The sequence below is a fragment of the Cavia porcellus genome, unplaced genomic scaffold (assembly GCF_034190915.1).
Source record: "Cavia porcellus strain 051 isolate PalLab524CR breed Dunkin Hartley unplaced genomic scaffold, mCavPor4.1 scaffold_22, whole genome shotgun sequence".
Classification (NCBI taxonomy): domain Eukaryota; kingdom Metazoa; phylum Chordata; class Mammalia; order Rodentia; family Caviidae; genus Cavia; species Cavia porcellus.
This window is the reverse complement of record NW_026947505.1, coordinates 21,191,459-21,205,702: the sequence shown is the minus strand read 5'-3', so window position 1 is coordinate 21,205,702 and position 14,244 is coordinate 21,191,459. Positions and strand designations below refer to the sequence as shown.

Genomic DNA, 14,244 nt, shown 5'->3' with positions numbered 1-14,244 from the left:
TTTTCTTATTATCACTAGACAGTTTTTATATTTTTTATACATCTTTTATAATTTTTCTTCTATTGTTGCCATTTGTATTTCTTGTCCCTGATTTTTACATCCTTAAAAGTACAGGAAAGCAAAATCATCAGCCAAACTTTTCTCAAATTATGTGTCATAGCTTAACTATAGTCACAAAAGTAAGGAACAAATAATTATAGCCAAGGACCCGAATTAACAGTGTGAGAAAGATTAGAATAAGTGGCAATTATCCTTCAGAAGCTTTCTACTAAACAGTACAAGCCACATGGAGAAGGTGAAAATGGACTGGAAATGTAATTCTGTTTTCATCCGAACATACACTCATTCCCTAGGCAGTATGTGGCTCTTCGAACTATTCTTAGACCAGTACAGTGTCAGGTAATCAGTTAAAATGGGTGAAAAAAGTTAGAAAGAAAAGGACTCTAACATCATTCAATCACAAGGAAAAAATTACTAGAAACTTGAATATTAGCCACTCAAATCTCTACCTGGAAATGAACCTCTGTTCAAAGTTGAGAAATAATGCTAAATGATCACCATGGATAAACTAGCTGCCCAAAATACGCAGATAGCCAGCATACAAATTACCAGCGCATTGATTTTGATTTAAAAGGTTTATATATTTGTTGAGGGTTATTTTTTGCAAGTCGTCAGTGTTCAGCCTCTAGACAGCCTTTAGACATAGTGATAAAATTGAAGTAAGCATGCAGCATTAGTTACTTTGAATTTGTAAAATTTGTCAATATACCTGTTTTGACTTTAGTTTTATTTAAACTTCTAAGTTGAGCCCTAGAAAGAAACCTAGGATAAAATTACTCCCAGGTGCCTCCATCATGAAGTTTTAGTTAAGAAAAATCTTACAAAATCACAGCTTGCCTACCAACAAATTTATTATTTCTTAGTAACAATGTGTTGGGATATGTGGCAATCTTTCCTATATTATCAAATTCCCTGAACAATTTCACCTGTGACTCTTTTCATATTAAAATGTGGCTGCATACAGTAGTCAAAGGAAGAAATTAACCACAGCATCTTAAACTAAATAATCAGCTTTACACAGTTCTCTGAATACCACAGCGCAACACTCATGTGGAAAATCCACGCAATAGGACCATCCTACAAATGGAAAACTTAAAATTCGGGAATAATAAAGCTTTGTATAACTGACCTAGAGACACAAGCCTAATGTATAAGGGAAAAATACAGGTGATCAAATCAGCTTTTTGCTTTCTATAGATAAAACCAAAGCCACTTGCCTGATTTTTGTGTTTTCTGCTTAACACATTTTAGATCTGTATTTTCCAAACTTTTTTTTTACCTTAATGCACAGTAAGAAATACATCTTATGTCAGAATTGGCGCAAGCACATGAAATTAAAAGAAATTGTCAGGAAACAAAATTTACCCTTACTAAATATCATACAATGTCATATTTTCTATTATTTTTTCTGCTTTGTTTCTTTTTTTAAAAGAAATGTTCTGTACTCACTAAACTGATTTCTTGATCTTCTAGGTCATGATAAGCAGTTTGAAAACAACACTTTGAACTCCATTTCTTTTGAAAACTACTTAAGAGAAATAAAGATCCTTACAAGCACCTAATCAATTGTTATCTTTTATCAGAGTTACTCAAACAGGAAAGTTGAGAAACAAACATTTAAATAACCTTTGCCCACTTGAAATACTTGCAAAGATGAATCCCTTCTCCCCTCTTTTAAAAAAGGGGGGGGGGCGCAAAATTCAATCCAAAGAGCAGGATGTTATATAGCAAATAATCTAGACCAAAAAAAAATCATTCTAAAGCTCAGTTGCAACACAGAATTCCATTTATGTGAATTCTTTAGCTTTTAAGTTCATGTCATTTTTTTATTATTCGAAAAGTATTTGAATATCATTTGATGCAAAAATTTAAGATGTGGTGTATTATAGTGATATTATTTGCCACTGGGATGATGAACAGTTTTGAATAAAATGTGATCCCCTCCTTATTTGACCATGCTCACTTTGTAATTATTACCAAGGCAGTAAATAATCCTTCAAGGAGCAGTCTCATTAGTGTCCATTGAAATTCAGTGGCATTAATTTGCAATAAAAGAACTGAAAATTAAATGGAAGAGAAAATAGTTTCAGGAGTCCACCATAAGGTTATGGAATTCACATCCTACCAATGCTTTTCTTCCTATCAAATTTTAAATGTTCAAATCAGACTTAATCGCTATAATTTGTTCTTCTGGGGTGAAAAAAAGTGAGCAGAAGAAATTGTTTTTCTCTATCCAGTTCAACCCTGAATTAAAACAAGTGAAATTAATTTGAATAGACCAACTTTGTAAAGTTTTGCTCATTGTTTATCTTCTAACTCAGTCTGTGGGATGCTCTAAGGTCGACAAAAGGGGCTGAAAGTGGATGTTTGGATACCCCAAAAATTTGCCTCTCAGGATCCCTTAGTACCGTTTCTCCTGCTTGAAATATCTTTAGAAATACAACACTGAGCAGAAAAGGGCCCAAGGCTTGCAGTGCAGAAAGTCTGGGCAAAAGCAGGAGGCAACTTCAGAGGCTTTAGCCAGTGTACAGCAGGGAAGTGCCTAAATTAGCACCTATGTGGGCACTGGGCAGCCCAGGAGGCAGGAACTCAGCCCTGCCATCCCTGTCGCAGCAGGATCTTGGGACAGTGGTATTGATCACAAATGCCCAGGTAGGCCCTCGGTAGGCCCAGCAGGAGACAGGACCAAGTGGCAGAAAGAGGGAGACCAAGGAACTGATCTCAACTAAAGAAAAGAAAATGAGGACACAAAACAAACGCCACTTAAGTCACAAGGGTACCCAGTGTCCTTCCAGAGACTGTGAGCTGGGGACCTGGCAGACCCTCTCCCGCCCAGGTGCATTCTGTGGCCAGTAGGGCAGAGATGGAACTGAGCTGGCAGCGGGCGATGTCTTCCAGGCACCGATGCTTCCACATGGCACGCTTTGAACTCCTGGGACACCTATTTCCAGGTTCTAAAGTCACATGCCAACACTCTGCTTCAAAGGGACTGTCAGGAATCAAACTTAGGGGGACGCATTTAACTCCTGTGGCTTCTCTAAGCAGCTGCAGTTTAAGGTGGGCTAGGGAAGACGGACAGGGCAGGTGGTGGGAACCGCTCCCCGCAATCATCAGCATCATAGCACAGTTCCAATCCAAAACTCGGGATGAAAGGAAAATTTCCCCAGCATATTAAAACAAAATTATTACAATAATAATAAATAAAACTCTGCTGAACTCGCGCTCACCCCAGACGCCTCCTGGTTTAAATAGCAAAGTAAGGCCCTCGCTGGAACTCACAGCGCCTTGGGTTTTACTTGCTACAGGGTGTTTTCCCCCCACAAATAACTGGCTCTGCAGGGACTTGCAACGCTTGTTGGGAGAGGTAGCACCCAGGCTCCCGGTCCGCCCCTCGCACCCACGGGAGGGTGGAGAGCCGGGGCTTCAGCTGCCAATGGCGAGCACGCGGGCCGCACGAATCGCCGCGCCGCGGCCTGCGCTGGCCCTCGCCCGCTCCCTCCCGGTGCCCGTCCCGGGCCGCGGCCACCCGCGGGCGCGGTACCTGTAGAAGGCCGGGGCTCCGGCCTCGCGCACCGCGTAGCCGCTCGGCTCGTTCTCCAAGTAAAAGGGCACCTGCTGGCCGTGCGGGTGCAGGAAGGGCGAGAGCTGCGGCGGCGGGTGCAGAAGCATCAGCGGGCTCGGGGACACGCTGCTGAGCTGCGGGAAGCCCCCCAGGCTGCTGGGGCCGAAAGCCGCGGCCGCCTCGGACCCGGGACCGTAAGCCAGGCCCGGCTGGCCGTACACCGGCGCAGAGGCGGCGGCCGCGGCGTTGAACTCGTAGGCTGCGCCCTCGGGGTAGTTGAAGACCGCGGGCTTGCCGCCGTCCAGGAACACCTCGCCCTGCGGCTCCTCCAGGGGCATCTTGAGCTGCGGGCGGCTGAGAGGCTCCAGCTCGCTCGCCTGGATCTGGTGCAGCAAGGCCATGCCGGAGGCTTTGGTGTGGAGGGTCATGGTCATGGTCAGTGTCGGGCGGCGAGGCGCAAACCGTCCCGGAGCGCGGCGGAGGGCTCAGCAGCCGAAGGGCCACCTGGAAAAAGAGCACAGTCCGCGGTGAGAGGCGGTGCGGCCAGTCCCCCCGCGACGCGACGCGAGCTCCGGCTCCGGCCCCGGCCCTGCCCGGGCCCGAGCGAGCGGTCTGTCTGTCCGCTGGAGCCCAGTGGCCAAACTCCAACAAGTGCCGCCCTGGCGCGGTGCGCTCCGCCAGCTCCCAGACTCCCGGGTCTCCAACTTTAAGTACCGGGCTCCCTGCTCATATGCATCACAAAGGTGTTGGAAGCCGGCCAGGCACTGTTGCTTTGCGCTGACATTGGTTCAAACGTAACTCCTGCCACCCCTAATTTTGGAGAGATCCCAAAGAGCCGCTTCCCCTGAACTTAACTTGTGGATGCTGCGGGATGGAAATGGAATATCTCTGCAGGGGGTCAGGAGCACCGGAGGATCTCCTAAAGGTGGCCTGGAGAGAACCAGCTTTTAAGCAGAGGCAGCAGACTAAGCCAGAGCCGGCTCTTTCTAGTGTGCTGCCTCCTGTGCCCATGCCAGGCTTCAGTCTATCTCTGTTTGTCTCTTTCTGCTTGATTCACTCTCCTGGTTGTCTAAAATATGTAGTGTGTGTACATAGAATGACCCTGGGGAGGACTAATCTGTAACTGAGATATGGCAGATAGAATGGGGTGTGCGGTTGCACATGCAGCCAGCCACAGACAGCTATATTTAGCAGCTTCAGGAACTGATAGGAGGCATGGGGGGGGGGGTAAATAAGGTGGCAAGGCAAGACGTCCACATATTAAGAGATGCATTTTGCAACCAAGAGAATGCTGCTGGACTTCGATTTCCTCATCTGCAAAAGGCTGCCAAAGTGGTCCCCTACAGTCACAGGCTTCTGAGATCCTCCCAGCCTGACTTTTCTGTTTATATTGGACCACAGTTCTGTACTTGCTCCTTTACAAATTCTCATGTGAATGATTCAGAAAAACCTTTGGTTAGGTGCACATGGGTGTTTATGCCTTCCACGGATTATGCAAGGAAAACTTCTGAAAAGTAAAGATGAAATGCAAGCCTTTTATGCATAACCTCAAGTTTTTAACCAAAACTTGGGAAATTATGTTACACCGTCTAACCAGGAAATTTTCAAATGCATTTCTGTAGTTCAGTTCTTTAGTTCTATAGTTGGACCTTCTAGGTACACTTGAGGTAGGATATGCAGAATCAAATATCCGAATGAAAAAGAAACAGAAAAAAGTTTTGAACTCAAACAATTTAATTAAAAGCCAATAGTGATTTTAATTAATGAGACAACAGGTTTGTTGTGCATCATAAGCCAAATTTTGCTGTTTATCATTTTTAATAAACTTCCTTTGCTCCAAACTAAAAACCTCTAATACAGCCACTGATACTTTAAGTGCTATCCCAAACACCCAAAAGACTACCTGACCAAATTTATGGCATACATAAATGCCAAGGCTGCAGCTACTATCATGAATATTTTAAAATACTTAATGATAAGTATATGTTTTATCTAATTCTCAAAAACAGATCATTTCTGGATGACATGCAGATGAACTGATTTAATATAAAGCCAAAATTGAGTATAGCATCAGTAAGTGTAGGTTAGAGCCAAAGAAAGGGTTAAAAACACATTAGTTGAATCACAGATATCCTTCTTTATGGCCAGCAACCATTACTTTCCAGAACAATATTTTTTACAGATGATTTAGTTACCACAAATCATACTTTCAATTTTCAAATGCCTTTTTAAAACACATGCAAAAGCATTTCATAGGGCTTCTTTAAAATCTGAGCCTACCCAATTGTGTAAATGGTATCAAGAATCCTACAAGTCCTAAAAAGAAAAAGGACACAGGAGATGCACGTATTCCCCCCATGGCAAACAGCACATCTTCATCTCCCTGCTAGAATACAGACACTGGCCAGGAAGGTAAGAGTTGCTTTCTCAAAATGCTCAAGCTTCAAAGAGAGAAATCAAAACAATCCTACCCTGCTGGATCAAGAACGTGTTCCAGAAATGTTCCATGAGCTTGTAGAAGTCAAAGTCCGAGACAGTGAGCAGGAAGGAAGGAATGCATTCGCATGTTTGAGTGGCTCGGTGTGTGATCCAGGCAGAGCGTGTGTGGATGTGTTTGTGTGTGGAATGGCAGGGCTCAGGAAGCAGCCAGTAGGCAGGGCACTTGGCAGCCCCTCCCGGCAGACACGGCAGCTGGGCTGCTGCTGCACGGAGCTGGATGAATGGCAGTGGGGAGAGAGGAGCAACTTGCAGCGTGGCAGCTAGAGTAAGCACAAGTGAGAAGACACGCCAGCTTCTCGTGCTCCCTACCTGTTGAGCCAGCTGGAAGAGTGCCCTGTGCTTTCTGTCCCCATCCTAGGCAGAGGGGGAAGCAGCAAAAATAAAATGCCAGTCAAAAGTGTATGGAGTAAGTTCACAAATGTGCTGGGTGGTTTTTCCCAAAGAATATAATATAACAAGAAAAGGCTCCTGAGATGTACCGGGATCAAATGTCTTGCTGGTCCTGGGCTCCCAGATTGAACAGATACACAATTGCCATGCCTCCAGTGGCACAAGGAAATCAGACTTTGGAACAAATGTTTTGGCATTCCAGGGGTGTGTTTCCAGTCGAAATGTGATATTCCTCCACCTCGTTAACCAAACCCACAGACCTTTCCACCAATAGTTCATTGACTGTTTTCTGTAAACATGTGAAAAATGTACTATTTAAATCTTAGTGTATAAAGATAGGACAAAGATGGTTACCTTTACCTTAAACTGGTTATGGGAAGAGGTGTTTCAAATTTGTTGGTGCCCACATAGATCCACACCTGGGCCTCAGCTTTTCTTTTGGCCATGGATAACACACAGTGATAAGGTGCTCCTAGTGTATCCTAACGTCCCAGGACACATGACACCTAGTGGAGCCTTTCTTGCCAGATATTAGACACCACCTTGAGTATTAAATGACTCTGATCATAATGCCAGGAGTGTCCTGTCTCTGGCTCTAGGACCCTATGCAGTGACCAAAAGATTTATTGGTGACTTTGAAACCAGTACAAGAAAGAGATAGAAAAAAGCAGCATTAAAAAGTTAACGCTGTCATAGTGCGAATATATATTTTTGAGCTTTGAAAGACCCCAGAGAGTATTAGAACACAAAAGAGATCCCACCACAATCAGCGATGGCAATAAATACTGAATATAAGTAAATATTGAGGACTGGATTATAACTCAGTCATAGAGTATTTGCTTAGCATGTGCAAAGCCCCAGGTTCCATGCCCAGCACTGCATTAAAGAAAGAAAAGAAAAAATGGAAGAGAAGGAGAGAGAAAGAGAGGGAGAGAAGGAGAGAGGGAGAGAGGGAGGGAAGAAAAGACTGTTAATCCTTTTTGTCACAATGGTGAATCCTGGTGACAGTAGCTCCTCCTGTAGGTCAGCAAAGGACACCCATGCATTAAACCAGCCCAAAATAAAACAAGAGTATGCAAGGAAGGAGACAAAGAGAGGAGGAGAGTAGAGAAGAGAAGAAAAAAGGGTAAGAAGAAATAAGGAGAGAGAAAGAATAAGGGACCTAAAAAGTTCATTTCAACATAGCAAGGAGAAAAATCCTATCTTCTCAGAGACACTGATCGTGAGAAGTTAAAAATCTCACCATGCTCTTTGCGGCTTGACATTCCCTTTTGGAATGTCAGAGACCTGCACTCACAGGGTGAGATGTCCATAAAGACAGTTTTCTAGACCACCTTCTTTCCAGTGATTGCTTTCAAACCCTTTGGACCAGTTTCACATCTCAGGGTTGGTGAGGGTGGGAAACCACGGTGCTTGATGGCGGTTTTCCTCTGGTGCTCCTGGAAACAGCTTCATATTGGGGCCTCTGTCTTCCCTCTTGATTCTCCTTGCTGGGCACCACAGCCCGGGTGGCTGGGACTTACTGGGGCTCCAGGAGAAGGAATGATGAGCCTGCTCCTCCGGTTCTACCACCCATGTGTCCCTAGACCCACTTTCCTAGCTGTGTCCTGGGCCCTTCCGGTCGCCACCACGGTGTTCTCCATCGTTTCTCTTTTTTTCTGAGCTTTATTATCTCTCCAGCCACCCAGATTAAAATTTCACCATTTTCCTTGCGGTCTGATTTCCCCTGCCATTCATACCTGATCAAGAAGTTCCTGGGCATTCTGCTTTCACAGTCCTGTCCATTACATTTCTATCACTGCCTCTTAGGTCTCATGACCTCATCTGTCCCGCCCATCTCCTAAGATATCTCTGTCCCTCTTCTCTCCCCTCTTTTATTTTAGATCCTGATGCCTGTTTCTTTCTTGGTTTCTCAAGGCTTCAGGATCTATTAGTTGTGACCTAGATCCCTCTTTAACCCCAATCCAGCCTCCTCAGGACTCCAGGTCTCCCTCTATCCCACTGTCCTTTCTAGGCTAGGGCTTCCACTGTGGAGCCCCTCTTTGATCAAATGAAAACTCAGTGTTCCAAGAACTCCAAAGCTTTTTTTCTGTCCAGAACCCCCACTTTTTTAGTCCCCCCTCTCCCTGATGCATTCCCTTATTCCCTTTTAAAAGAGAATTTCTTTCTTCTGCACTCCAGTGGTAATTCTCATGCATTTATCACATTCTTCCTTGAATTAGAAATCACTTGTTCCTGCATCATGCTCTGCTGCTCCTTGAGGATAAGGTCTGGCTAGAGGTACTCAGGGATTTCTGTACCTAAGAACAGTGCCTGATCATTGTTGGACCGTGAAATACTAGATAATTTATTCATCCACATAATTCAAAGAACAAAATAATATCCCACCGGTCTAGACAACCACTTCCAAAGCCAACTTCCCACGTGATTTTCTACCACTTTTAAAACTACTGCTGCTAGGTTGTCTTTGTATCTTCCCAGTGAATAAGGGAACAAAGTCGTGTTTTGAATTGGTACAATCTCGAGGTCCAAGCCTGCAGTTCTTGGCAGCACGATTCACCAGACAGCTCTGTGTTTATTTTCAGTTCCTAACCAGATAATACAGGAACCAAACATTAACTTCTTCTCTATCTCCATTACTAGCTTTTTATGTTTATAGAAACATTATTCCTCCAACAGCAACATGGAAAAAAATAAAGGTGGAATACCTCATGAAAGCTTATGTCACTAGATATGGTTCCTTCACTCTGAGATGAGGCTTACCTCTGTTCAGGCTGAGAGCTGTCCTGGTTTTTAATCTTTTTCTCAAGTTTTATTAGTATATGTTTTCAGCACACAATGACTACATTCACTGTGAGGAATTAACACATATACATAACACATCTCACTTCTTTCCACCTCTCCTTCTCTTCATCTCAGTCTACCCTCTCTTCATCTCTAGGTCCCCTTGCCATTTACAAAAGATCTATTGTCCTATTCCCTAGTATATATCTTTAAATTTGCTTTTTAAATCATTTATGCTTTGGGTTTCTCAAAGAAGAGAAACTATGCAATAATTAAGCTTGTACGTCTAGCTTATTTCACTGAGCATTGGTTCTCAAGATCCATCCATTTTACTATGAGCAATTCAGATTTGTCCTTCTTATGGCAAAGTAGTTCTCCACGGCACAGAAACACATTTTCTTTATCTGCTTAGCTATTGGTGGGCATAATGCCCACTTCCAAAATTCACCTATTACGAATTGTGCTGCTACAAATGTGGGTAGGCCTGTGTCACTGAAATAGGATATCTTTAACACTTTCTGGACAATACCTAGAAGGAGAGCGGGTGGTTCAAATGGAATTTTTATTTTTATTTTTATTTTTTAGGAAATCTCCATACTGATCTCTGCTGTGGCTATACTTTTTACATTCCCACCAACACAACATAGAAGGGTTCCACACTAGTCAATACCTAACCTCCACAGGTAGCACTGTTCTAGTTTCTCTTATCATCAGTTTATTTTGCCATCTTGCTTGAGTGATCGCTTATGAAATGCAACATATATGCCCCATTTCCAACCAATGGTACAATCAGCTAGATGCTGGGCTTGCGGCTTCCCCCATCCTCAAGGTACCAAGCTGTCCTCTTCTCAGGCACAGCCTTCTCCCGGGATGGGATTCCTTCATGGTCACAGAATTTTAGTAACACTCTATTATTCATGGACTTTTAAAAAAATATTATAACAGGATGTTAACATGTTCACACATTACCTAAGCTACAAGGACACATGTTAACAAGCCAAATAAAATCAGTGTTCTTTCCCATGTTTCTAAGTGAGCAGGCTTTTCTTAGCACTGCTTCTCCTAAGGAAAAGGCATGATTTGTGCACCAGACTGGATATGCCAAGGACTCTTCCTCTTAAAGACCTGTGACCTCAGATGCCATTTTCTCTGTCTTCCTACTCAAGACATGAAGATAATCTGAATTCGTAGTTGCCAAGCAGAATGACTACCCTTTTATATGAATCAATGTGTAGTTCAGATTTAATTTGCCAGCGTAATAGAATTTAGTAGTATTCATCTTACGTTATCTTAGAGAATATATTTTTTAAAATATTTTACAAAAATTGTATATCATTTGCCTGTATTACATGTGGTAGAAGACAATTTTAAAAATACTTTCACTATAAATGCCGTGAGTGATACAAAAATTCCAATTATTTCAATTATTGTTACACTGTGTCCCTCTTCCTTCCTTTATCTGTTGTTTATGTGAGAATCTCATTGCCAGCTTAGGGTATTATTGGGCTGTAGAGAGCAATATCCAGATTGTACATAACCACACTTGGAGTCAGATAGTCATATCTAATGTTAAAGAGAAGTTTCACACAGACGCCATATAATCTACCAAAAACTATTCACAATTTCAGAGCCAAGCCTAAGCAAATGATTAAAAACAGAAACAGAGAGAAGGAGAGAGGGAGAGAGAGAGAGAGAGAGAGAGAGATTTCTGAGTTTTGAACCTTTTCAGGCCTTCCTACTTTTTATAGACATGGCTGCCACCATTCCCCCAAACACCCAGGATTCCAGGTTAACAAGAGCCTCTGATTGTCCCACCACCCTCCACTACCTCCACACCATACGGAGGGAGAAATGTGTTTATAAGCATGCCAATGTTCCACTCATTCATTCAAAAAATATTGATCACCTATATTTACCAAGATCCTCTCTTAAGTCCTGGGCACTGTGTTAGTCATGTCAGGATGCCATAAGAAAATACTGCAGACTAAATGGTTGAACAATATTCACCTCTATTTAGGTCAGAAGTTCACATTCAGGGAAGCATCATGGTTGGGCTCTAAGGGAAGGGCCTCTTCCTGGCCTGCAGATTGTCATCTTCTCACTGTATCCTCATATTCCAGGAGGAGGAAAAAGAGGAGGGAAAGTGAGAAAGAAATTCCTTTCCCAGGGCTGGGGATTTAGCTCAGTGGCATAAGCGCCTGCCTGGCAAGCGCAAGGTTGTGAGTTCAATTCCTGGTAACAACAACAACGAAAGAGTAATAAGAAATGGTGAGATAGATCTTTCTCAAATGGAAAAGGGATCAAGAGATGGAGGTGGGATGGGAAGAGAGGGGAAAAGGATGAAAAAGGAATTAATATGTGCTATGTACATGGAGAACTCCATACAAATAAACATGTACTGTAACCAATGAGGTAAATCAGCAAGCAAATCTATTGGGCTATAGTTCTAGGGTCTGGAACTCCAAGATCAAAGGGCCACATCCAGGTAGAGCTTCCTTGCTGCATTATAACTTAATGGAAGAACTTCACATGGTAAGGAAGCCCAGGTGTAAGATAGAAAAGTCAAGCTGAATTCGCTTTTTTGCCAGAAGTCTACATCCTCAATAATGCTCTTGGTCACCTCCCCAAGGCTGTCACTCTTAACACTGCTGCAATGGCTATTACATTTCAGCATGAGTTTTATAGCTGATATTCAAGCCACAGCTCTCCATAAACAGTCTCATTTAGATCTCATCACAATGTTGGATTTTCTATTTACTTCTCTGTATTGCCTAGTGGCCTATAAATTCACAAAGGTCACACAGGAATATGTTCTTCAAAAACACATGTCTTTTTTCTAGTATAATATCTAATGTATAGTTGGCCCCCCAAAAAGACTATTTGAATAATGAATATCAAAATCCATTCCAGATGTGGTATTTGCTTTAACTGAACTCCACAAGGACTTAACTCAAAAGAGTGACCATAATGCCTAGACTTTAGAATCAATGCTTGAAGGAAATTTCAGAAGTAGATTCATAGTTTTCAGAACAATCCATATTTTTATTATATAATACATTATTAAAATCAATGATTCCTTTATGGGTTCTCATGTCCAAACTATTCATTGTACGTGAAAAGGAACCAAAAAACATCTGGAGGACCTGGATTACTATCTAGGTCCCCAAACTTATGGTTCATCATTCTTTCTAGCCCAAACCTAGACTCCCTGTGTGGAGATGGCACTGTTCTTCGAGTGTGGCCTGTGCTCCGGATAAATTAAGGGACAATCTTGGTGGCTCAGTGAATTATTCCTATAGTCATAAAAGTCCCCAGCTATTTGGAAAACACAGAGACTGCTTCCAGATTCTCAAATCACTGGTAAAGAAATGAGGAAAGGGCTGGAGAATGTTTTTAACAATACTGAAACAACTTGTGTTCAGAGACATGACTTCCCTCATTAGAGCATGAAGAAATGAGTAATCCACTTTCCACTCATTTCTCCTCAGGAAAGAGTTCATTGAGGTCTCACTTTTATTTCATGTAATTTGAATTGAACTTTCTAGCTTCAGGATAAATTTAAATCCTTCCTGTATCTGCCAAATTGTACAATTTGCAAATATAACACCTTTAACCAAACAACAAAAACAAAACTAATTATTTTATTTCATTTGACACATTTCAATTTCCAAGGGAATCTAATTTGAAAGACTCTACAGCTCCTTTCCATCTTGCTATCACAACTGAGCAAAGGAGCCACATAGGGTCAAAAAGGGCCATTTTAATGAAAATCATCAGCCTCCTAAAAGAACTGGAAAGGTTATTGGGAATAACATAAACATGCTATTAGAATTTAGTGGCAAACTCTTGGTTGATTCTTGCATAAGCATATTACATTTAGTGAGTCTTGTCAGCAGCTTTTTGGACCATAAATCTAGGGGAAAAAAAGAATTCCACAAACTTTTATACCAGCTACTAATAAATAGCTGAACTGTACAAATTATACACTTTTTTCCTTTTCTGCAGCCCAGCCTTCTTCCTAGTTTCCTGTTCTTACTCCAGAACTATTTCTTTCTTGTGGCTCTTAGCAGTCAGCTTTCCAGCCCAGCCCATTCAATCCAGGTCACCCCATTACCTCCAGCTCTCGAAGAAAACTTCACAGTGGAAAAAGGGGCCTGATTATGAGTTCCTTCTCTTACATGGTGTCCTAAACCCGCTCAACCTCCGTTTCCTACGCACCAGGCAGTGGCACCTCCTCCTCACCACAGCCTCTCCAGGACCCAGCATTCAAGTTGCGCAATTTCTCCACTCCCCCCACCCCCATTCCACCACCATCCTACCTGCTCAAGGTGTTAAGTTTAGCCTGCAGTTTGTAGGAAAGTATCCGATTGCATGAATTGCCATTCTTAGCTTATATGTAAGTATTGAAGTTTAAGAAGGGAAATCTTATTAAATTAAAGAAATTCCCATTTGAACTACACATAGGGTTTGAGAGAGGGTATATAGGAAAAGCATAGGGCCTGGGAGGAAGTATTTATACAAAAAATATATATTTTACACTTATTTTTCTCAAAGGTTGAAAATTAAAAATTAAAAAAAGCAGTATCAAACCATGCCTTGATTCTTCATGTCTCCATTGGGATGTGTCCCTCTGACCCTTACAGAAATGGAGTTTATTTTTGTGTAAGCAATTAATAATATACAATAAGCACAAACATTGCCGGGAAGGGAGGTAAGGCTTTCACAGAACAGGATCCGCCGCAATCAGGTCAGAGGAGCTAATTATTTGCCCAAAGAAACCTGAAGATGTGAGCCTCCCCCAAATCCTGCATGTGCTACATGCAGGGCTACACAGAAAACATAAAAAATCAATGAAAGTCTTCTTGTAAGCGCTAGTGTAAAATACCCAAAAGTTTAATAGTTTCATTTCCATTGGTTTCTCTTTCATGCAGAATGACATCGTTGATTCC

General features: G+C 42.4%; 1 protein-coding gene across 6 annotated transcripts in view; it reads right to left on the bottom strand.

The window, feature by feature from the left end:
* The window catches only part of Esr1 (estrogen receptor 1), a 357,099-nt gene that overhangs the window by 255,561 nt on the left and 87,294 nt on the right, over positions 1-14,244 (bottom strand). For 5 of the 6 annotated variants that reach the window (XM_003468423.3, XM_063233327.1, XM_063233328.1 and 2 more), the window contains one exon: positions 3,602-4,126. In XM_003468423.3, coding sequence (XP_003468471.2) covers positions 3,602-4,056 — 455 coding nt within the window. In that variant the 5' untranslated portion in view covers positions 4,057-4,126. Of the gene's footprint in view, positions 1-3,601; positions 4,127-6,093; positions 6,369-14,244 lie in introns of those variants that run through there. The other variant, XM_063233325.1, reaches the window with a different exon arrangement.